The 22,938-nt window shown below is 54.8% G+C and overlaps 1 protein-coding gene across 1 annotated transcript in view; it reads right to left on the bottom strand.

The window, feature by feature from the left end:
• SEPTIN9 (septin 9) overlaps positions 1–22,938 on the bottom strand; it is a 166,775-nt gene that overhangs the window by 128,505 nt on the left and 15,332 nt on the right. Inside the window, exon 2 of the mRNA XM_058561735.1 lies at positions 21,404–21,457. Within this exon, the coding sequence (XP_058417718.1) occupies positions 21,404–21,457 (54 nt within the window). The remainder of the gene's footprint in view (positions 1–21,403; positions 21,458–22,938) is intronic.

Here is a 22,938-nt window from a genome sequence, read left to right as displayed (position 1 = left end):
AAGTATGAATAACTCTCCCTCTATGTTAAATAAATTTAATATATTGAATTAAATATTAAATTAATTTAATATATTTAATACAAATACTTAATTTGTAATTAAAAAAACAGTTTTCTGAGAACAAAACTCTAGAGATAGCTTCCTTGATTCATTTTATCAAACATTTAAGGAAGAAATAACAACAATCTTATGCAAACTTTTATAAAAAATAGAGAGGTGGGAACACTTGCAAACTTATTTTATGATACCAAAATAACCCTGACAAAGACCTTACAAAAACTAACTACAAATAAAATACCACATCAACATCCCTCACGAATCTACATAAAAAATCCTTAACAAAAAACTAGGCATATCAAATCCAGCACCAGATAAAAAGGATTATAAATCATAACCATGTTGGACTTACTCCAGGAATACAAGCTTGGTTTAATAGTCAAAAATCAAACATTGTAATTCACCCTATTATTCGAATAAAAGAGAAAAATTGATAATTTCAACAGATACAAAAAAAGCATTTACCAAAGTCAACACTCATTCATGTTAAAACCTCCAGCAAATTAGGGAAAGGAGGGAATTTCTTCAATCTGAAAAGGGCATATATAGAAAATCTATAGTTGCCATTACAAGTTCTGGCACAAGGCAAGGCTGTCCATGCACCTCTCCTATTGAATATTGTGCTGGCATTCTAGCCAGTGCAATAAGGCAAAAAAAAGAAATTAAAGGCATCGAGATCAGAAAGAAGTAAACCTGCCTGTTTTCAGATGCCGTGGTTGTCCTCCTAGTAAATCACAAAATATCTATAAAACAAGTACTAGAACAATAAATGGCTCTGGCAAGGTCACAGGATATAAGATTTACATACAAAAATCAATTGTATTTTTATATACTAGCAGCAAACAATTGAAAATGAAATATATATTCAATTCACAGTATTAAAATATATATTCAATTCACAGTAGCACCAAAAAATAAAATAGGAATAAATTTAATGATTGACATGAAGATCTTTTCATTGAAAACTATAGAAAAATGTAATTCTGTAAAGATTAGAGAAATAAGAGAAATACAAAGACCTTTAAAAATGGAGACATACCACGCTTATAAGATTAGAAGACTCAACATTGTTAAAATGTTTTCACATTCTCCCTAAACTGACCTATAAATTTAATGCAATCTCAATCAAAATTCACAAAGCATTTTTGCAGAAACTGACACACAACTTCGAAAATTTATAAGGAAATTCAAAAGACTGAGAATATGAAAAGCAATGTTTTGGATATATTGGGAGTTCTTATTTCAAGACTCATTGTTAAACCACATTAATCAAGACAGTGGTACTGGCAAAAGAAGAGACAAAGTATCAATAAGACATGATAGAGTCTGGTACTCAACCCACATACACACAGTCAACTGATTTTCAACAAAGATCCCAACGTAATTCAATAGAGTAAAGATTGTCTTTTCAACAAATGGTGCTAGAACAACTGGATGTCTATACAGAAGAAAATGAGCCTCAACCTCATACCATGCACAAAAATTAATACAAGATCGTTTCTAAATGTAAAATAAAAGCTATAACTATAAAGCTTTTGGAAGAAAGCATTGAAAATATATTTTCGACTGGGGGTAGGCAAGGCTTTCTTATAAAGAACACAGAAAGCAGCAACCAAAAAGAAAGAAATTTGTTAAATTAGACTTCATCAAAATTAAAATTACAAGCTTTTGCTCATCAAGATACCACTAAGAAACGAACAGGCAAGCCACAGATTAGGAAAAAAATATTTGCAATCCAGATATCTGACAAACGACCAGTATCCAGAAAGAATAAGAAAAGTCAAGCAACCCAATTTTAAAATGGGCAACAGATTTGAAAAGACATTTCACAAAGGAAAATATATGAATAGCTCATAAGTACATGAAAATGTGCTCAACAGCATTAGCCATCAGGCAAATGCAAATTGAAGCCACAACGAGATGCCACGAACACCCACCAGAACGACTAAACTGTAAGAGCGATAGCACCAAATGTTGGCCGAAACCGTGGAGCAACCGGAACTCTCACGCAGTGCTGGTGGGCGTGTAAAACGGTTTTGTACAGCCACTTTGAGAAAAAATCTGGCAGTTTATCTTATAAAGCTAAACACATACCTACCTTCTGGCCCAACGATTTTTCTTCTCAGTATTTACACAACAGAAATGGAAGCATATGTCCACAAAAAAAACTTGAATGAGAATGCTCACAGCAGAAGCATATGTCCCTGAAAAACTTATACAAGAACGCTCACAGCAGCTTTATTCATAAGAGCCTCCAAAATGGAAACAGCCAGGGGCCCATCAATAGAATGGCTAAAAATCCACAGAATATTCACGGAATGAACACTACTTGGCAGTAATGGAACAAACTACCAATATCTGCAGCAATGTGGATAGATCTAAAATATATCTCTATTCAAACTGGAAAAATTAATCTCTAGTGGAAAAACTCAGAACTTTGGTTGCCCCTGGGAGGTGGGGCAGAGATTGACTGGGAAGAGGCCTGAGGGTGATGTTCTGTATCCTGACAGGAGTTTTGATGCGCAGTGCACGCACGTGTCCAAATTCAGAGAATGTACACTTAAGATCTGTGTGTTTCATGGTATGTAAATTTTACCTCCAAGAAAGAAAAAGAACCACAAACAAATACTGGACTCTAGTTAGTGAAATGCAAGCTGAAGTGCTTATGGGGTAATGTGTACCGGTAACAGCAACTTATTCTGAAAAGCATCAAAAACCCACACGGATCATTGGTGGATGGAGGGAGGGACGTGCGAGGAAGCAAACTGAGCCAAATGTGCGTTACAGAACCTAGGCGGTGGGCAGGCACGTGGGTGACAGAACCTAGGTGGCGGGCAGGCGTGTGGGTGTTCGCACGACAATTCTTTCATCTTTCCTGTGTGCTTGAAATTTTTTGTAGTGAAAAGTTGGAAAAATTTAAGGGAGACTGAGATGTATCACCCAAAAATAGGGAAGAAAAAAGAGGTGGCAGGAGATCCCTCCCCCAAAGCCCTGAGCTCCCAAACCTCACTGGCCTCCCCCAGAGTCCTCAGAGCCGTCCCCAGCACTCCCACCCGGGGCCACCCAGAGGAGGTGCCTTCCCGTCCTCACGGTATTTCCCTTTCTCTTCACCTGCCGTGAGCAGCCCCGTGAGTGGAAATGACACCAGGGGCAGCCTCTTCCCACAAATTCATGAAAATGATCCCAGTAGGAGCTGGGCTCTTGAGGGCTTGTACCGCCACCTCCTGGAGGAAAGGCTTTCTGCACCCAAACTCCTCTCCCTTCTTGGGTTTGTGGCTTTGAACCAGTCCCCTGCCTCCCTCCCAAGGCTCAGCTGGGCCCCTCACTACAGCAAACCCCGGAGGCGCCAACGCATGGAAGATGCATGGCTCCAGAACCCGGGACCCTCTGCCCACTCCTCCCCAAAGATGCATATTCTCCCTCCCCTCCCGCCTGCTCTCTGCAAGCCAGGGGGTGGCAAGGGCTGCAGGGTGTTCCTCGGGGTATGCCCCCCACCATCAAACACATGTCATAGAGGCACAGCCCAAGGCCAGCCCCTCCGGTGGTGCACAAGCCCCCATGCCCACTGTCATCCCAGCCTCTTCCTCTCTCCCCAGGACACGGTGACATCAGGATCAGGACACGCTGAAGACCCTTGAACTTGTAAATGTATTCAAGTCAGTCATTCTAAAGCTGTAGTTCTTTAGCTGTCATTGGGTAATAATATTGCCTGACATCACACAGCGGGCATGGCTGAGAGTCCTGCATCCTTGAATCAAATATGCCACCTGGAGAGGGCACCTGGACCCCCTTCAGGACCCACTTTCAGGCTGGAGGGAGAAGTCAGCCAGGGCTGGGCTGGGCTGGGCTGGGCGGCAAAGTCCAGACTGAGGGCCGCCCAGCGTGAACACCAGGGGCAGCAGGCACAGAGAGGGACATGGGCCCGAAGCGAAGCCACAGAAAGGCAAGGCCCCTGGCCCTGCAGTGAGGCTTCTGCTGCTCGACAATCACACCTGTGCCAACCCCACCAGGTACCGTGATGGTCAAGGAATATGCTCTCTGAGTAGTAAGCGGGGCTCTGACCATATGTCTCCTCTGTGGCGTGGAGTGCACAGGCACCCACTGTCCTACTGGAAAGGCTTAGAATCTCCTTTGTCCCCAAGTCCCACAGCTCTCTCCAGGGGAGCAGAAACACTGCCAGGAAGGCACAGAGGAAGAACCAGGACTGGCTCCTGAGGGCCAACTCCAGGGACGCCCCGTGGAGCTGGAGCGGGAGCCGGAGCTGGAGAAGCAGCAGCTCAGGCGACACCAGCAGGAGAGGGTATCAGTCCCCTGACCAGTGAGCTGGGTGGTGGTCACACCTCCTCAGAAGCACCTCCTCCCTGACATCCATGCCCTGGGGGCTCCTGAGCGGCTCCTTCCTGCTGCCCAGCTCCCGATGGGACACGGGCCAGGCTCTGTACAGAGGAGCCGCCCACAGGCTCCAGGGAGCACCCGGAGCAGGAGAGGGAGACGCCAGCACACATGGGCACTCAAAGGGGGCCGGCCTCCCAAAGTTCCCTGCACCTGCTTCCCCAGGGGGCACGGAGGGGACACAGTGAACCCCAGGGGAGCGGCAGAGGGTCTGAAGAAGAGAGAGGAGGCAGGGAGGGCCAGTGCAGGCCCCACAGGGGAGAGAGGGATGCAGAGGAGATGCAGGGAGTCCGGGTGGGACATGGAGCTGCGATGAGCGGGAGGGCGAGGGGCCGCAGCCCGAGCATGTGGATTACCGGACGACGCAAGGCTCTGAAGCCCCAACTCTGCTTCTCCTGCCCGTCTCCCCCAGGGACTGGGTCAGAACCCCACAGCCTTGACTACTGCTCTATCACGGGAGGTTCTGACTCACCCCAGCTCTGAGGGCGGGTGGAGAACATTCCAGATTTCCACACCAACCCTCAGAGTCAGGGGCCCAATGCTGCAGAGAAGCCTGAGGCTCAGAAGGGCCAGTAGGATGGGACGGTGGTCCCCAGATGCACTAGGCACACGGGGGCCACCACCTGGGGTGGGGGCACAGGCAGACATGCGTGTGTCACCCTGGGGTTCACGACATCCCCGCCTGGAGACTCAGGACCCCAGGTCCTGGCGGAAGGAGGCCTAGAGCAATGCTTCCTCCTCCAAAGCTGGCACTCCTTCCTTGGGGCTGCCTGCTCAGGAAGTCCTGCCTTCCCAGGACTCAGGATGCCTGGGCCATGCCCCTCGGCCAAGCCCACAGCAAACCACAGCCTCGGCCTCCAGGCTCAGACTCCGCCAGACAGCAGCCCCAGGCAGGGCGGGGCAGGGCTGGCCACCACATCAGTGCATCCAGCAGCCTCTTCAACCACACAGGTCCACCCAGCAATCAGGCCCTCCCTCTCCAACTGCAAAGAGCACCTGCAACAGCCTCCTCCCCTCCCGGCCTCCCTGCTTCTCCCTGCCTGCCGCAGGCCATCCTCCAAAGCCACAGCCCACTCAGGTCCTGCCACTCCCTCCATGTGGCACTCATCACACCAAGAAAAAAGCCCTCACCAGGGCCCCCACGGCCCAGCACGACCTGGCCCCACCTTCCTTGCTGGTGTCATACTTGCCCCTCTCCTCTAACGACACAGTCTGGCCACTCACGCCTTTGTGATGAGCCAACCTCAGGGCCTTTGCACTTGCAGTTCCCTCTGTCTGAATGCTCTTCCTCTGGATTTTGGCCTGGTCGGGTCCTTCTGGCCATGTAAATTTCAGTTCAATGTCACCTCCTCAGGGACAGCATCTATTAATCCCTCCCACACACACACACAAACATATGCACCTAGTGACATTCACATCACCTGTTCTTTGCTTGGTCACAGCCTTCATCTAAAATCATCTATTGATGTGTTCATCAGCTGGCTGCCAGACATGGAGTTCAGACCATAAGCCCCAAGGGAACAGGGACGGTATCTTCCTCGTTCCTCACTGCCGGCCAAGGACCAGGAGAGCGCCTGTACATAGCAGGACCTCCATAAATATTTGCCCAGTGAATTGGACCAAGCTGAGTATAATGGTCCTGCATACAGGAACCTGGGATGTGATGACAGGAGATGAACTCCAAGCGGAGGATACAGACAGAGGCCACTGATGGTTCACACTCGCTGGAGGAGGGAGAGCTAGGAAAGTGAGAAGAGATTAAGGACTGGGTGTGTGGGCTCCTGCCCGCCCCCCGCCCCACTCCGCCCAAGGCCAAGGGCTCCATCACACCCAGCTGCTGCAGCAGATCAGCCCAGCCCAAAGCATGTTCAAGTTTTCATAGCAGAAAGGTTCGGAGCTGGTGTCCCTTCCTTGATTTCCAAGGGGTGTGTTGCTTTGTTTATTCAGCTTTGCTCAAGTCAGAGCTTCCTCATTTGAAAAAAAACAATTAGGAATATGGATCAGAAGGTCCACAGGCAGGTCACACAAAGAGCGGGCTCCAAGAGCTGAACTCTGCGTTGCTCTCTGCCCTGAGTTCAAGCTGTGGCCTGGGGCACAAAACAGTTCACCAAACGTGGGCCACTTGTTAAGAGGAAACCTCCCAGTTCCTGCATTCAGCCATTCCCCACCCCACGCCGGGTCCCACGACCAGCCCCAGAGGACTGAAGCCTCCACTGAGCCGAGCCCGGAATACGGGTGTGGGTGGTGAAGGCGAGACCAGTGCCAGAGGGACTGTGGGCAAAGGGGTTTGGGTGGTGGCTTTGGGACAGAGGTTTGTGCCCCGATCGGAAGGGAGACAACAGGGATGACCAACTCTGAGCAGGAGGCGGACGGAGGGAGTAGTTATTTACAGCAGCTCTTTAATGCCTAACAATGAGATTTTTATGTCATTCCCTAGGAGGACTTTATCTAGAAATAAATCCTCTAATCAGAAAAAATTTGGACAGACCAACTTAGGCTCAAAAACATCACAAGGCACGAGGCAAGATGCCCTCATCAGGTGGCTGACCCTGGTACCACACCTCCGTCCTCAGTCCACTCTGCCCCAAGGCCTGCCCCTGGCCTCACCCCAACCCCCACGGGTAGCTGAGTACCTGCAGGGGCACAGGAAAGCTCCCGGCAGGAAGACATGTGGAAGGGGAGCCAGGCAGACTCCTGGCCAGCTCCTGGAATTCCACGGGGGGCTAAGCTCCCCACACATCACCCGGGGTAAGTGACCCAGCGGAAAAGACTAGTGGATCCAGAGTGGGACAGGGAGGGTTCTGGGACATGGAATCATCCGGTGCAGCCAGGACACAAGTGGACTGGAGTGGGTTGAACGGTGGCCCCCTGAATTCATGTCCATCTGTAACCTACGACCGCGGCCCTATTTGAAAAAAGGGTCTTTGCAGATGTAATTAGGTTAAGGATCTTAAGATTCAGTCACCGTAGGTGGGCCCTAAATCCAGCAATGAGTATCGTTGTCAGAGAGGCAGAGGGAGCTTCAGGACCCAGAAGAAGAAGGCTACGTGACGACAGAGGCAGAGACTGGGGCAATGGGTCTACAAGCCAAGGATTACCAGCAGCCACCAGAAGCTAGAGGGAGGCTGGGACAGATTCTCCCCAGAGCCTCCAGCAGGAACCAACCTGCCCACACCTTGATTTGGGACTTCTGGCCTCCAGAACTGGGGGAGAAACAACTGCTGTTGTTTGAAGCTGCCACACTGTTGTACTTGGTGACAGCAGCCCTAAGAAACTATTGCAAGGAGCAAGCCCTCGTGGGGCAGGGCTGGAAGAGGAAGAGGCCAGGAGGGCTTCCGGCCAAGCCTCTCATCTTAGAGACGGAGGAGAGTAAAGCCAGAGAGGGCAAAGCAGGTCCAGGAAGCCACGACTGCGGGGTGGGCCGGGGGTGAGAAGTGCCCGGGGACTCGGAAACGAGCGAGGACAATGAATGGAGGGACAGGTGAGGACTGAGGCACTGCCCCACGGGGGTGCCCGGCTCCCTGCCCTCCCCATGACACAGGACCCCCTGGGAAGAGCAGAGCGCCAGCTCTCTCCTCCTGGGTGGGCGCTCCAGGCCTCACTGCGTCGGGTGGACACCCAGCCAGGGGCAGACGTCCAGTGACAGCACAGCCAGCCCTCCTAGACGCCCCCCTCCCCGGCCCCCGCCAACGTTCATGGCGGGACAGAGACTTCCACATTCCCTGCCCACGACTCCCTTGCGTGGCCATTCCCACCCTCCCTGCGGCCCAGTGGAACTAAGAAAGAGCTTCCCAGTGGAAAGTTCCCTTCTTGGAGATTCTCTCCCTGCTGAAATACTAGCACTTAGAACAAGACAAAACTGCTTAATTTGTAAAAGCCACAAAGCCAGTCCAGAACAAGGGAAAAAACGCAGACCCTTGGCTGGAAGGAGCAGCCGCCTGTGTCTCAGTGTCCAGTCACTGCTCCATGACTCACCCCTGCCCTGCTGACAAGCCCTCCGGCATCTTCCCAGGGAGGCCTCCGAGAGGGCGGGAGGGTGCCCGACCGATGAAGAGGACCCTGGGCCCCGGGGTGCAGAAACCAGGCAGGAGCCCGCTGCTGCCGAAAGAGGGAGGAGGGAGCAGATCTAAGGGTCCTGAGGCTGCCGGCACCTGCCCCAAGCCTCTTTCTCCGAGGCTGGGCACACCTCCCCCCTCTCCACCAACCCTTCCTGGACAGCTGCTGGGCATTGGCCAACAGCCAGCTGGACACGCCTTGAACCCCAGCCCAGGGGGTCACGAGCAGGTACAGCCACATCTGGAAGAGGGCGGATACGGCAGATGGGGTGTTGGGCCGGGCAGGCCCCCATCCACACACATGGCATCCTGGCCCCCAGCCCCACCTCCACCCGGGATGCAGATGGCGACTGAGGCAGCTGTCACAACCGCCTTATGTGAGACAAAGGGGTGTGCCCTGTGAGAAGGAAAGAGGCCTGCAGCAGGCAGGGGCCCCCAGGACAGGCTCAGAGCCCAGGGCAGGGGGACGCTGCCTCGGGCCGTGCTGGCCCAACTTCCTCTCCCTACAAATTAGGGAACCGAGGCCCCGGCAGCAGAGGGACTTGTGCAAGGTCCCAGCAGGGCTAGGATGGAACTTGCTTCCCAGGGAGTGGGGAAGCCTGAGTTAAAACTAGAGACCAAGGCTCAGGTCTGACCAGGTCTGAGGAAAACGTCAGGGAAACAGCTCCAGGATTTTCATTTTCATTCATATCTGTAACCAGTTTCTAACTGAGTTTTGAAAGACATAGTTTTGTTTTTTCTTTTTTTTTTGGTGAGGAAGATTAGCCCTGAGCTAACATCTGTTGCCAATCCTCCTCTTTTTGCTGAGGAAGACTGGCCCTGGGCCAACATCCATGCCCATCTTCCTCTACTTTATATGTGGGACATCACAGCATGGCTTGATGAGTGGTGTGTAGGTGCACACCCGGGATCCAAACCTGCGAACCCGGGGCCGCCACAGCAGAGTGTGCGAACTGAACCACTACGCCACCAGCCCGGCCCCTAGTTTTTGTTTTGTTTTGTTTTGTTTTTTAATGAAAACGCATCCAAATGAGGATTTCACAGAAAGGACTGGTTTTTCCTCCGGCACATCCTGAGAGCAGGTCTCCACTTCATCCCTCACCGTGCTGTCGCTGACAACAGTGGCGCTCAGCGCAGTTGCAAGGTGCAGAGCTGACCGTTTTCAAAGGCAGTTTTGTTCAGTTCATGAAAAGCTCCCAGAGTCTGGCTAGCCCAGGAGGTTCCAAGACATTGCCATCACTCTGGACTCCCCAGGGACCCCCTCCCGGCCTTTGTCATTTGTAAAATGAAGGCGGGAGCCGAGGCCCCTGCCAGCCAAGCCGGTGGAGTGACCACCCCCCGAGCCCCGCCCAGGCCCCTCTCAGTGTCCCCTGCCCTGCAGCCCCTGCCAGGCTGGGAACAGGGACCCCTGGCCCTGCACCCCATCGACCCCAGCTGGCCCACTGAGCTCAAACACGCATGAGGCAGTTTTGCCAGCCGTGCCTCCTGCTGGTCTCCGTGGTCGCCCCACCTTCCGTGGTCAGTCCTCTGCCCATTTGTGCATGCTCAGCAGCATAGGTACACGTGCACGCGTGCGTGCACACACACACACACACACACAGGCAAGCACACACCGGGTCAGCAGCTCCCTCCAGTGGCTGCCCCATCTGTCCTGACATCACGTCAGGGCCGGATCAGCCCCTGGAGCAGCAGGCGAGGGGGCCGTGCTTCAGAGAGGCTGCCGAGGTGGGCCTTCCTTCTCTCTGGCCTCTTGGGGACCCCCTCTACACACAGCGGCAACCAAGCAACCAGGGCTGACGGCACTTGTGGAGTGACATTCTTAGCCTCACTGTGACCCAGGGGTCAGCTCAGAACCCCTGAAGCCCAGAGCGAGGCTGACGCCCCTGGGATGCCTCAGGCGTGCACGGTGTACCCAGCACCTGGCTCAAGGGGCGCACCGTAAGCAACAGGCTGTTAGGAACGGGAATTACTTCTGCTGACGAGAGATGCTGACACAGTCACTGCACGCCATGCCTGGCTGAAGGAACTGAGGAAGTCTGACGTGGAAAAGAGGATCTTCTCACCGGGGTGACGAGAGGAGGCAGCCTCCTTCCTGTTCATTCGTCGGTTCTCGCCCCACCCCGCTGATCTCCCTGGGGGCTGCCAATGTGAATGGCCACTGGGCCTGTCTCTGAGAAGCTGGAACCATGCAGGGTGCAGGGGCTGGTCCAGGGACCCGTAAGGCCCCTCCAGTCAAAGAACCAGCTGTCTGCCCTCACTCCTTGCCTTTATGTGACACCCAGATGTTTTAAACAGTGATTCTGCTCCAGGATCTGAGCAGAGCCCACATTTGCTAATTTTTCTGTCCTAAACCATCCCTCAGAGACTGTGGATGATCATTACTGCCCCCCTCCCCATCACAGGGTTCCCAAGTGAGTACAGGACCCTAATGACACCACTATGCCCAGGCGAGATTCACCTTGATTAATCCCCCCAAGCTTCCAGTGGAACAGGACAAGCTCTCTCTGCTGTGTGCACATGCACACACACACACACGCACACACACAGACACACGCTTGCACATCTCTGAGCATCTGGAGCTTTCACCCCTGTAATCAACTCCCAGGAAGGCTCCAAAATGCTATTTCAGGGAGGAGACCAAGGCGGCCTTGAAGACAGACTTTGGCTGACAGCAGAAAAACAAACCACACGGTGGACAAACAAACCACCAACCAGTGTCCCGATGCGGCCACCCCAGACCCGAGCACAGACACAGGTCCCCCAACCTTTCCCGGAGGCCCCACGGTCTCAGCATTTACAGTCGTCTGAAGACACAGAGTGGCACGTTGGGAAATGAACGAGGAATAGCGAGGGGCAGGGGAGCCCGGTTTAAATAAAAGCCAGACCCAATGAGGATTAGGTTTTTGGAATATTATGTCCCACAACCTCAGAACAGTCAAAAGGAAAAGAAATATGTCCACAGAAATGAGTAAAAGTGCCCCCTGGGTGCTTATTTCCCAAAGCACCCAAACAGCACTGAGTTAAGGGGGGCCGGCGTGCGGGGGGAGGGCAGGGGGCCTACCTGTGATCCGGTCTCTCTCCATGACTATGGATATATTTAGCAGCAGGCGGGGTCCAGCGTCCCCCCTTCAGAGGCGTCCTCCCCTTTCTCACCCCCGTCGCCCTCCCTCTTTCTGCCTCCTCCTCCAAAAACACTCTTTGTCTGGTCTAATTTCTTCAATCTGTTGCAATCACGAATGCATCCAAATTACCACATTTCCATGTGCTGATCATATGCTCGTGCTCCAAACTGAAGCAGCATTGTCTCTGAATCGGGAGGGAAAAGGCAGCGAAGGAGAGAAATAAAAAAAGAGGCAGGAGCGAGGCCGGACGTGGGCCCTGAGAGAGTCTGGGGCCTCGGGGTCCTCCGGGCAGGCGCGAGGACCGGCGTCTGGGCTGTGCGCAGTGGCTTCAGAGGTGCAGCGTGCGGCTTCCGGCGGCCTTCTCTCCACCCCCTCCAGCCCCTCCGCCCGGCTCTCGCTGCTCCTCTTTAATATCCACTTGGAGAAGCTTAGCCTCTTGGAAACCAGTGCACACAGTCAAATTCCTGGCGACTTCCAAAGTCTTTCATTTCCCCGTCCCGCGATGCTACGGTTTCCTTTGGTCTCAGCGTTTGCAAAGCCTGGTTCCTGCGCGCCTTCCTCCCCTCCCCTTCACCCGGAGCCCCTGAGTAGGAGGGGCAGTTGCACCCCAGGGAGGCGGGTGAGGGAAGGCTCTGGAGCACCTGCCCGGGAGGACCCTGGACAAGTCCCCCTTGCAGACGCCCTGGTGTCCCGTCAGCCTGCGGTGACAGAGGCAGCTGGCCGTCCCCACCCAAGCCGGGAGGGAGAGCGGGATGGAGACTTCCTGGAAGATTCCTACCACACGCTCATGAGTCAGTGAGTCTCCGGCTGTCCCCTGGGAGGGAGCGTGGCTCCTCACCCCCCGACTTCCCCAGACGCAGTGCCTCTCCGGGAGGGGACATGGGGCCCCACCAGGCTGGGGGCTCAGTGCTGTCTCCTGCTGTTCGCCTGGGGTCCCGGGGGCTCCCAGCACCTGGCCAGAGTCAGGCTGGGGGGCTGAGGCTGGGGGCCTGGGACTGGGGGGTATTTCCTCTGCTCTTTGAGCTTCATTCACCTCCAGGGTTCAAACTGGGAGCCTTCAGCCCGGGACACAGAAACGGGTTTTGTTTGCTGAGCCTGTTTAAAGAAAACGTGTATTCGTGCCAATGTTGAATGCTTAGGCAATTTCTCTGAGAACTCCAGATTTTCCGCTTCTCTTGGAAAAGGGGAGGGCATGTGGCCACACCGGACGAGCCTTCTTGCCTGGCCACAGGGGGTGGTGCAAAGAGTGCCACCCCCTTTCGATGAAACTGCATTTTCTAGTTTGCTCTGGTGCCCACAGACCCTTCACTCAGGTCCATTATTTGCCTGGCCCTGACAGCCTCTGAGTTGGCGATCCCTGCCCCACACAGCCACGTGAGCCATGCGTCACCACAAGACCCATGCACAACTCGCTGTTGCATGGCACAGAGTCCCCGTGCCCTCCTGCCCAGGACGGGACCCCAAATGCAGTCTCCTAGGCAGAAAGGGTATCTTCGGGGGGGGGGGCACAATTTCTAGCCTTCTGGGAAACACCAACGAGCAGCCATCCCCATGCCCCAGCAGAGCCTGGAGGACAGCCCCCAAAGGCAGCCTGCATGTGAGGGAAGGGGCAGTGTCTAAACCAAGGGGCAGCTGGGGGCTCTCGGGCACTGAGTAGGCTCAATAATGGCCCCCAAAGATACCACGTTCTAATCCCTGGAAGCTGTAAATGGGACCATTTGGAGAAAGGGTGGTTGCAGATGGGTTTGAGTGAAGGTTTTTTTTTTTTTAATTTTTATTTATTTATTTTTGACCCCCAAAGCCCCAGTAGATAGTTGTATGTCATAGATGCACATCCTTCTAGTTGCTGTATGTGGGACGCGGCCTCAGCATGGCCAGAGAAGTGGTGCGTCGGTGCGCGCCCGGGACCCGAACCCGGGCTGCCAGCAGCGGAGCGCGCGCACCCAACCACTAAGCCACGGGGCCGGCCCTGAAGGATCTTGAGATGGGGAGATTATGCTGGATTATTGGGTGGACCCTAAATGCCATGACACATACTCAAGTAAGAGGGAGGCAGAGAGAGATCTGACATACGTACACGGAGAGGGGATGTGAAGACGGAGCAGAGACGTGAAGACACTGGCCTTGAAGATTGAAGTGACACGGCCACGAGCCTAGGAGTGCCGGCAGCCCCCAGAAGCTAGAAGAGGCAGGGAACAGATTCTCCCCTAGAGCCTTCAGAGGGATGGTGGCCCTGCCCACACCTTGGTTTTAGACTGTGGCCTCCAGAACCATGAGAGAATCAATTTCTGTTGTTTTAAGCCATCAAGTTTGCAGCAATTTGTTACAGCAGCCACAGGAAACGCATACAGGCACCACAAACAGACTAAAGAGCCAATGTTCTTTGTACAATGTTTTCTGTTAATGATATTTCATCCTAAAACGTTATGTTAAACCAACCACTAACAATTGTTGAGTTAGAACAATGGGAATTAGGGTGGTTTTTTGGTTTATTTAATCTCTTTTCTGATTTTGAAAAAAATATTCCTTATTGGTTTTTTCAATTATAAACGTAATATATGTTCATTGTATTAAATATAGAAACTACAGAAAACATATAAAGAAGAAATCCCTTTAATGCCACAAGGGACTCTCTAGCACGATTCTCGCTGCGGCAAGCAGCCCCAGGCCAGCTGGTGGAACTGTGGGGTGGGATAGGACCAGGGGCCAGGCTTGGTCGGCCCTGCCCCCCCCGGCCACCTCCTGCAGGCGCCAGCTCGCACACTATGGATTTCACTGCTGTGGTTGCTGCAGCTGCTGAGCACAGCTTTGACCCTCGGTTTTTCCCCGGCATAGTTTGGCTCAAGGTCCATTCCCCCACCATGCCTAAAAATCCAAGCACTCTGGCTCAGGCAGGGGATAATTTGAAACCAAAAACCTGGCAGCACCGATTGGCTCTGATGAGGCCCCAGTTAGTCATGAGCCAATTCAGAGGCCGGGTGCAGAGGTGGGCTGAAGCCAGGCGGCCACCTCACCACTGCTCACTGAGCCCCAGCCTAGTCACCAGCATCAGCCACTCAGGGGGCAACTCGCCAGGCCAGATCAACATCCCCAAAGTGGGTTCCCCACAGGGCTCCATCCTCCAGAACACCGACAGGGCTCTGTGGCCGTGTAGAACTTTCTCCCTGCCTTAGATTCAGCAGGAGCATTAGCACAGTAAGCGCAGTAAGTCGTCCCAGGCAGAGGCTGGCTTCTTTGGAAAACACTTGCTGTCCTGGGGAGGCAGGACCCCTAGGGCCACAGCTTTGGGAAACTCTGCTTGTGCCAGGCAACAAGCCCCAGCTTCCAGCCACCCCAGCCTGCCCACATCCTGGGGTGGGCATCATTGCCCAACAGACCCTTCCAGACAGTTCTCAGGGTGGCATCTCTGTCCAGCACCCCCCACAGACCTGCACCGAGACCTGCACACTCCCGGCCACCTTCTTCGTGATGTGACCGTCACCAGCGAGGGGTGCAGGGTGAGGAGGAGGATCGAGGACCGCTTTATCATTAAAGACACCGCTCTGCCCCCTTCCCGAAGCACATGTGCACCCCTGGCACCCAGCTGAGAGGGGACACAAAGGCAGAGGCATTCCCAGGGGGCCCTGAACTCCCCCCACCAGGCCAGGAGGCCTGCGGCTGGCCCAGCCACGCAGAAAGGGAACAGGCGCTCCAGGTGACTCCGACATGGGCAGTAGGGGCCTGTGGAAGGGCTGACAGGATGGACACAGCCTTGCTCCTGATGCGCATTCTGCGGAGGGGCCCGGAGGAGGTGGGGGAAGAGGAATCCGCCGAAAGGACACTTCCTGGGCTCTGGGCTCAGATTTTCCGCCAGCGTCACCTCCCCCTCCTCTAATGCAGGCACTTGCGAATCCTCCATAATTAGCTCCAAGCTATAGGGGATGCCCCAACCTCTCACTTTAAAAAATGACTTTTCCATTCATTTCCTGCTCGTCCCCAGCCTCAACCTCTGAAGTTTGCTTCCCTGAGTTAAAAATAAAGGAGCTGCAATCCCCAACCCCTCCCACTGACCCTGCTGCAGCCACTGCTACTGTACCTGCCAGCAGAGCAGGCAGCTGGCCGAGACCCTCCAGGGCCGGCCCTGGTCTGGCCGCCTGCAGCCTCCCAGAGCAAGACGGATTCCGGGCCTGGGCCCTGCTGCATTCCTCTCCGGAATCTTCCCTCCACTTTTTATTGTGCCTCAAGTTTCAGCTGTTCCTAAATAAATACAATCCAGCTACTCTCGGCCTTCGGGACGGCTGCACGGTTTACTGGTGCAAACAGCCTGGGCCGGCCTGTTGCTTTGGGAGCTCTTCCAGGTCAGTGTGGAAGGAAACCAAGACAATGAGAGAAGCAGCCCAGACGAGGCCGAATTCCACCGCTAATGGCCTCATGCTCAGCCGACCATCCCAGGCCGGAGCCAGGAGCTGGCGCTTCATTCCTAAAGAAGGCCCCCAGCTGCCTGTGCAGAGCAAGGGGGCTCCGGGGGTGTGGAGGCCAGGATCCTTGGTAGAGTCTTCCCAGGGCCCCAGAGTGTAAACTTCTCCCCAGCATCCTGAAAACTCCCTGAAGAAATGGTGTCTTTCACTTCCCGCTGGGAGCCCAACATTCTGCCCGCTCAGTAGGCCCAGTAAGTGCTCGCTGGATGAACAATGGATTGGAGGATCTGATGTGCAGATTATCCAGACCAGCGCTGCCCAACAGAACTTTCTGTGCTGATGCAACTGTTCTGTACCTGCCCTGTTCATACGGCAGCCGTGTGTGGCTGCTGAGTGCTTGCAATGTGGCCAGTGGCGCTGAGGAACTGCGCTTTTAATTTGTGTTAAATACCTAAATAATTTAAATGTAAATAGCCCCGTGTGCCTACTGGCTGCCCTGGTGGCCAGGGTTTGCTTCTCCTCCTGCTCCTTGGAGACACTGCATTCTCTGTAAGTACCTTCCCCAAAAGGCAAACAAAGAAAAGCTACTCTTCAGCCAAGGCGAAAAACAGCCAATATTTCTATTTTAAACTTGCTTTTTGGCCAATTCCCCCAAACTTCTCCTATCAAGTTCATTTCAATAGTATTTCCTGCCTGCTTACTATGTGCCATAAGAGCACCCAGCCAGGATTCGGTCTCTGGTGCTGGGGACACAGAAATCCCCAAGGCCAGCCTGCTGAAGGGGCTGTGACAGGTCAGGTCCACGTTACCCTGGAAAGGGAATGGCTTCTGAGGTGAGAAAGTGCAGGGCTGATTCTGGAGCTGTGACCAGTGGGGAGGCCAGAACCCTTGGAGCAGGAAGGAGGAAGCAGGAGTGAGGGGCTGGACAGGGGAGTCTGGGCCGGGCAGGGAGGCGTCAGGACACTATACTTGGGTTTAGAGTGGATCCTGTGGGGAGAGGGAACCGAGGGTTCGTGAAGCAAGAGGGCCAGGACCAGGTCTGTTTGAAGTCGTGACGTGGACAAGCCTGTTGCCTAGTCCCCGGCACACAGGAGGGACTTAATAAATGCCCACCGAATGTTGACCGGGTGAGGAGGAGCCTCCGGTGGGGAGAAGGAGGGGGATGAAAGAGACACCGGAGGCCTAACCAGGACATGGCCAAGACCATGGGGCAGCCCGTCCAAGGGCCATTTGAGGGGAGGGTGAGTTGAGAAGATCTCGGCAACCTGTTGACCTGGGGTGCTTGGGAGGCAGAGGTCAAGGACAACACGTAGGCTTCTCATTCGAGTACCTGGGTGAATGGCAGGCTGAGACGTGAGGAGACAAAGGAGGAGCAGGTATCAGCGAGCAGGAGAGGAAGGAACAAGCTAGGGTGCCCGTGGGAGCCCAGGGGCAAGGTCCACGCGCAGCCAGGACTCTGGCCATCTCCTCCCCACCCAGCTCCCAGCCACGCAGGCACCTCCCTCCCTGTGCCCACACGCCTGGCACAGGGCACCCTGCCATTCAACACGTGCCCTGAGCAGCTATTCTGTGCGAGGCAGCGTGCTGCGGTGCTCAGAGAGACGGTGGGGAACAGCTTGACAGGCCCACCCTTCCGGCACTTAACTTTCTACAGGGTTGACGACAGTTAGACAACGAGCGTCAGGAGAGTCACGCTGAGAACTCGCTGAGTGGGGCCCCAGCCAGCCTGGAGCAGGGCAGCCTCCTCCAGAGAAGGGATGTGTGAGCCAGAACAGAAAGATGGGGGTGAGGAGGGGAGGGTGCCTGCAGGAGCCCCAGCCCCAGCAGAGCCCCTGGGGGATCACTTTGGGCCCCTTCTTGTTAGGTGTCCCCCTGTAAGGGCAGAGGCACAGCCCAGGCGAGCAGCATTTTCAGGAGATCCTCCTGTGGGTGGAGGGTCGTCCACCCACAGTAACCTGGTGGGAAGGGACACTAGTTTCCTGTGGCTGCGGTAACAAATGACCACAAACTGAGGGGCTTAAAACAAAAGAAATTGATTCTAGAGACAGAAGTCCAAAATCAAGGTGTCAGCAGGGTTGTGGTACCTCCTGAGGCCGGAAAAAATCCTTCCAGCTTCTGGTAGCCCCAGGCATTCCTTGGCTTATGGCTACATCACTCCAGTCTCGGCCTCCTTCTCTGTGTGTCTGTGTCTCTCTTCTTGTAAGGACTCCAGCCATTGGATTTCAGGCCCACACCAACTCCAGTATGACCTCATCTCAACATCCTTAACTAGTCAGGTCTGTAAAAGACCTATTTCTGAGGTTCTGGGTGAACAAGACTTTTGGGGGGACACTGTTCAACCCAAGAAAGGATGAGGGTGGGACCAGGGATGAGGCCACCAACCTCAGAAGTACTTGAAGGAGGAAACGCAGGACCCAGCAACACACCGGACGTCAGGGCAGCAGCAGAAGGCTCCCGGGTTCCCAGCCGGGGTGGAAGGGCAGGCTGGCCAGGCTGGGCCGCAAGCAGGCGAGGCAGCAGACCCAGGGGAAACGCTGGGTGTGCCGTGGGAACCAGGGCAAAGGTTGGCCAGGGACTGCAGTCGGTCGGGGAGGCAGCTGCCCAGAGAGGATGCTCAAGGCACGGAAAATGGGTGAGTGTGGGAAAACAAACCGGAAGGCCACTTGGGAGGGCTGAGGGTGGGCATTCCCGTAACCCAGCCCAGGGAAACCCACACGCGAGCACGGGGACACACGAGAACGTTTCCAGCGGCATTTGTAACAAGGGACACCTCTGGATCTTCAGCAACAGGCCGTCAGGTAGACAACTCTGTTCTCCCCACAGAGGAACTCTCGCCTGTGGTCAAATAAATGAACTAAGCAACACAGAGCTGCATGGGTAAATCTCAGTCATCTCGTTGTGCAAAAGAGCAGCAGCTGTCTCCCCCTGGACACAGGATGAGACGCGATGTTGTCTGCAGACACACCACACAGACACGCCCACAGTGACCGGTTCTAAACTCAGACAAGCAGCCACCTCGGCGGGAACGGGGTGGCGTGGAAAGAGCCACCCAGGGGCTGGGGCTACACCTGTAACACCTTATTTCTTAAGCGGGATGGTGGGTGCACAGGTGTTTTTATTTTTTATGTATCTAACAACTCTAATTTTTAAAAATAGGACAGAAAGTGAGTGAGTCTGTCAAAGGGTTGACCATGGGTATAGTTTGAGCTGAGAGACCGCGGCTCATGCTGGAAACAGCCATCCCTGGCCTAGTCCCAAACACAGCCTCGTGAAGAACCTAAAATAAAGGAGGAAGCACTGCACTGTGTCCCCTTTGCCCTTCTGGGGGGGAGTGGGGGTTCAGGAGACAGAGGATCAGGCAGAATGTGGGGCAGAGGTCAGGCTAGGGGGAGGAGAGGGGTGGACGGCGGCTCCGAAGGGGGATTCTGCAATGGTCAGAGTGACTGGAGGGCTGAGAGGCTGGGGGTCCAGGAAAGAATCCTGCCTGGACCAAGGTCTTAGCCGCTGGGAGGCAGGGATTCGAGACGGGAGCCAGGAAGACAAGGAAGGGGTGTCTCAGGTCAGAGCCCAGAGGCCCTGAGTGAGGATCTCGTGTGTCAGCAGGCGGTCCCATGCGAAACCCAGATCACTGACTTGCAGCTTCAGGCTCTGGCAAATTATGCCTTAGGGTTCCAAACGGAGCCGTGGCCACAGCTGCCAAGTGCTGACGGCACAAAACTGGCTGGGCTGAGCACAGGGAAGCAATGGCCAGAGGAGGCTGTGTCCACGCAGCCCACGGCGCCAGCCTCCCAAGCCCTCACCCCCACGGCTGGGGCCTCTCCCCAGCCCATCTCAGAGCAAGGCCCCTAGACCCAGTCCAGCTGGTGAAAAGAAGAGAGATGGATAAGGAGACCAGCACCGGAGGCAAGAGGCCTGGAGAAAAGTTCCCCAGAAACACAGCAGTGGCTGGGCAGTCCAGTGGTTAGTGGCCCAACATAGCTGTGGGGCGGAGCTCCTGCTTAACCACAAATGTGAATCATTCAGCCACCCTGGAGGCCTCCAGCCGGGCGTCACCCTTCCCTTCCCTTCCCACACCCGGCCCCATCCTGCACCACAAGGGGCCTCATAGACACTCGTGTGGACATCGCAGCCTGCACATCCACACACCATCTCATGTCACCCCTCTCCCACCCTCACTCCCTGCAAAGAGCTGCCCCTCAGCCTCCCATGAGCCTGGGGCTGCCCAGCCCACTGGTGAGTGTCCCCTCTGGAGGACGGACCTGGGAAGAGGTTTACACTGGCCCCGGAAGTAGCCTCAGGAACATCTGGGTACAGAATTCTTGGGTCCTGGGTAACCAGCATCATCTAGAACTGTCTAATTTCACAGTCGCTAGCCACATTTAAAACAAATTAACTTGGGGCCAGCCCCGTGGCATAGCGGTTAAGTGCACGCACTCCACTGCTGGCGGCCTGGGTTCGGATCCCGGGAGCGCACAGAGGCACCACTTGTCAAACCATGCTGTGGCAGTGTCCCATATAAAGTGGAGGAAGACGGGCACAGATGTTGGCCCAGGGCCAGTCTTCCTCAGCAAAAAAAGAGGAGGATTAGCATGGATGTTAGCTCAGGGCCGATCTTCCTCACACACACAAAAAAATCAACTAAATAATTCTATGCTAGTGAATGAATGAATAAAATAAACAATGTACACTTCAGGCGGTCAATAGTCACATGTGGGTAGTGGCCACCATACTGGACAGTGGAGAAATGGAACACTTCCACCATCACAGAAAGTTCCACAGGACAGGGCTGGTCCAGAAGGTGGGATGTGGGCTCTAGAGGAGGCGGGTCCCTTCATCTCTGGGCCCCAATGTCCTCTCTGAAAAGAAGCCATCACAACAAGCATAAACAAAAAGCAGAAAGAATAGCTCGGTGATGCCCACCGGGAGCCCACCTATCTGATACTGGTTAACGCTGCCGTATCTGCTCTGTCACCTGTTCAGTTCTGCATTTCAGTTCTGCAGGGCCACAGGGAGCAGGCACAGTGGTCCATGGACTGACCCGGCCCAGAGCTGCCCACGGTCAAAGCTACACTTCCATGGGGTGCCCATCGCCTCAGCACCTTAACCACCCTGCAGCATCCCTCCCTCTCCTCTCTCCTCTGTCCCACCCGTGTGTGCCCAGGGTGTCAACCTATAGAGATGTGAGCGGCCCCCACCCCCACGAAGATCGCCTCTGGCAGAGCTGTGGTCAACAGGCCTGAAGGCCACTTGCACCAGAGCCATCAAAGGCAGCGTCTCCCTGGGCAATAGGCAAGTGGCCCCACTCACCTGAGAAGGCCACATGGGATCCAGGGCCTGGACCAGAAGAACAAAGGGGGCCAAGGCTGAACAAGCCACTTACCCGGGCCAGGGTCACCAAACCTCCGGAGACGGCCGCTGGAGGTCCGAGTGACTCCTAAAGACAGAGGCAGAGGGCAAAGGTCACACGAGGCTGCTGGGGGATGGTTAACACTGGGCGTATCCTCGCCTCTGCTCCTGCCGGGGGCTCCAGAACCAGAAACCAGTCCCTGGTGAGGCCAGAGGCTCTCATCCTCTCAGGTAACACCGGACCCCACAGCCACCAGCAATGACAGCCACAGCCACCTGGATGCTGGCCACTGGCCGAGCACCGGTCCAAACCCTTTACACATGTTTTCCCACCTAACCCTCACTACCCCATCTTGCAGATAAGGGAGCTGAATCTCAGTGGGGTTGAGTAACTTGCCCGAGGCAACACAGCTACTCAGAATTGAGACCAGAATAAACCCAAGTCCATCAAATTCCAAAATCTGGGCTTGGCTCAAGTGTGCCACACTGTGTGGGGGGACGGAGAGAGGGGCTGGCACCCCGTCAGGCACCCGCCAGCCCCGTGGTATAACCCATATCTCCCTGTCTTGTGAACCGGGGTTTTCTGGCACTGGGGTCCCTGACCCGGTGCCCTTTGTTCCCAGGACTGGGCAGAACCAGGCCGGACTTGGGAGGGTGGAGGACGAGCTATTCTCTCCCCTGTCCTCCAGGTGGGAACAAAACAGAGCCCAGGATTAACGCGGCCTTGGCCTCGTGCTACCTCCCCAAAAACACGCTCCCTCCCCGAAAACACCCCTCAGCCCAGGGCGCTCCTGGGAGAGGCTTATGGCAGGCAAGTCCCAACTCGAGGAGATTTGCTGAGGTGCTAAACCGAGCAAACCCAAGAGGCTGCCAGGAGGGGTACCCACGGGAGCAGCAGGCAGCTGCCCGCCCGCTGCCAGATCACAGCGCTCCGGGGGTGTGCCGCACGGGCAACCAGGCCAGCCTCTGGAGAGCTGCAGGTACAGCCCAAGATGGCCAGCAGAAGGCTTCCCCAGACAGCAAGACAGGCTGGAGAAGGGGGCCAGGGTGGGCCCAGACACCTGCCTACAGAGAATGCTGGGGTCAGAGGTGTCAGCTCCTCTCCTGCCAAGTCCTCCAGAGGGGCTCTCATAACAATCATTCAATCATTCATTCCACAAACCCACTCCTAAACTGACGGACCCGGAGTGGATGCAGTCAGCCTTGTTTCTAAAGTTTCCAGAGCCTCAAGCAGGGCGACCTGCAGACCTGGCTTCACGTGCAACGCCCGGGGACGCATCCCCTCTCCACGTCTGCAGGATGCCATACCCAGCATTGATGACAGAATGGGTGCAGTCTGTCCCTCAGGGCCTGGTACTGACACAGACCTGCTCCTAAGCCTGGGCCTCTTTCCGGGCTGGGAGAACCCCAAGACGTGCCCCAGTTTTAGCTGAACCCACCCACCATGTAAACACTGTGAAAGACACATGTGGCACAAGTTCTGAGCAGGAAGTGAGCACCGGGGGCCTGGAGTGACCAGCGAGGCTTCAAGGAGACGGGGGGGACCAGGCTGACCCTTGAAGGAGGCTG

The sequence above is a fragment of the Diceros bicornis genome, chromosome 18 (genome assembly GCF_020826845.1).
Source record: "Diceros bicornis minor isolate mBicDic1 chromosome 18, mDicBic1.mat.cur, whole genome shotgun sequence".
Lineage (NCBI taxonomy): Eukaryota > Metazoa > Chordata > Mammalia > Perissodactyla > Rhinocerotidae > Diceros > Diceros bicornis.
The sequence above is the reverse complement of the archived record's forward strand: the minus strand, read 5'-3'. Positions and strand labels throughout refer to the sequence as shown.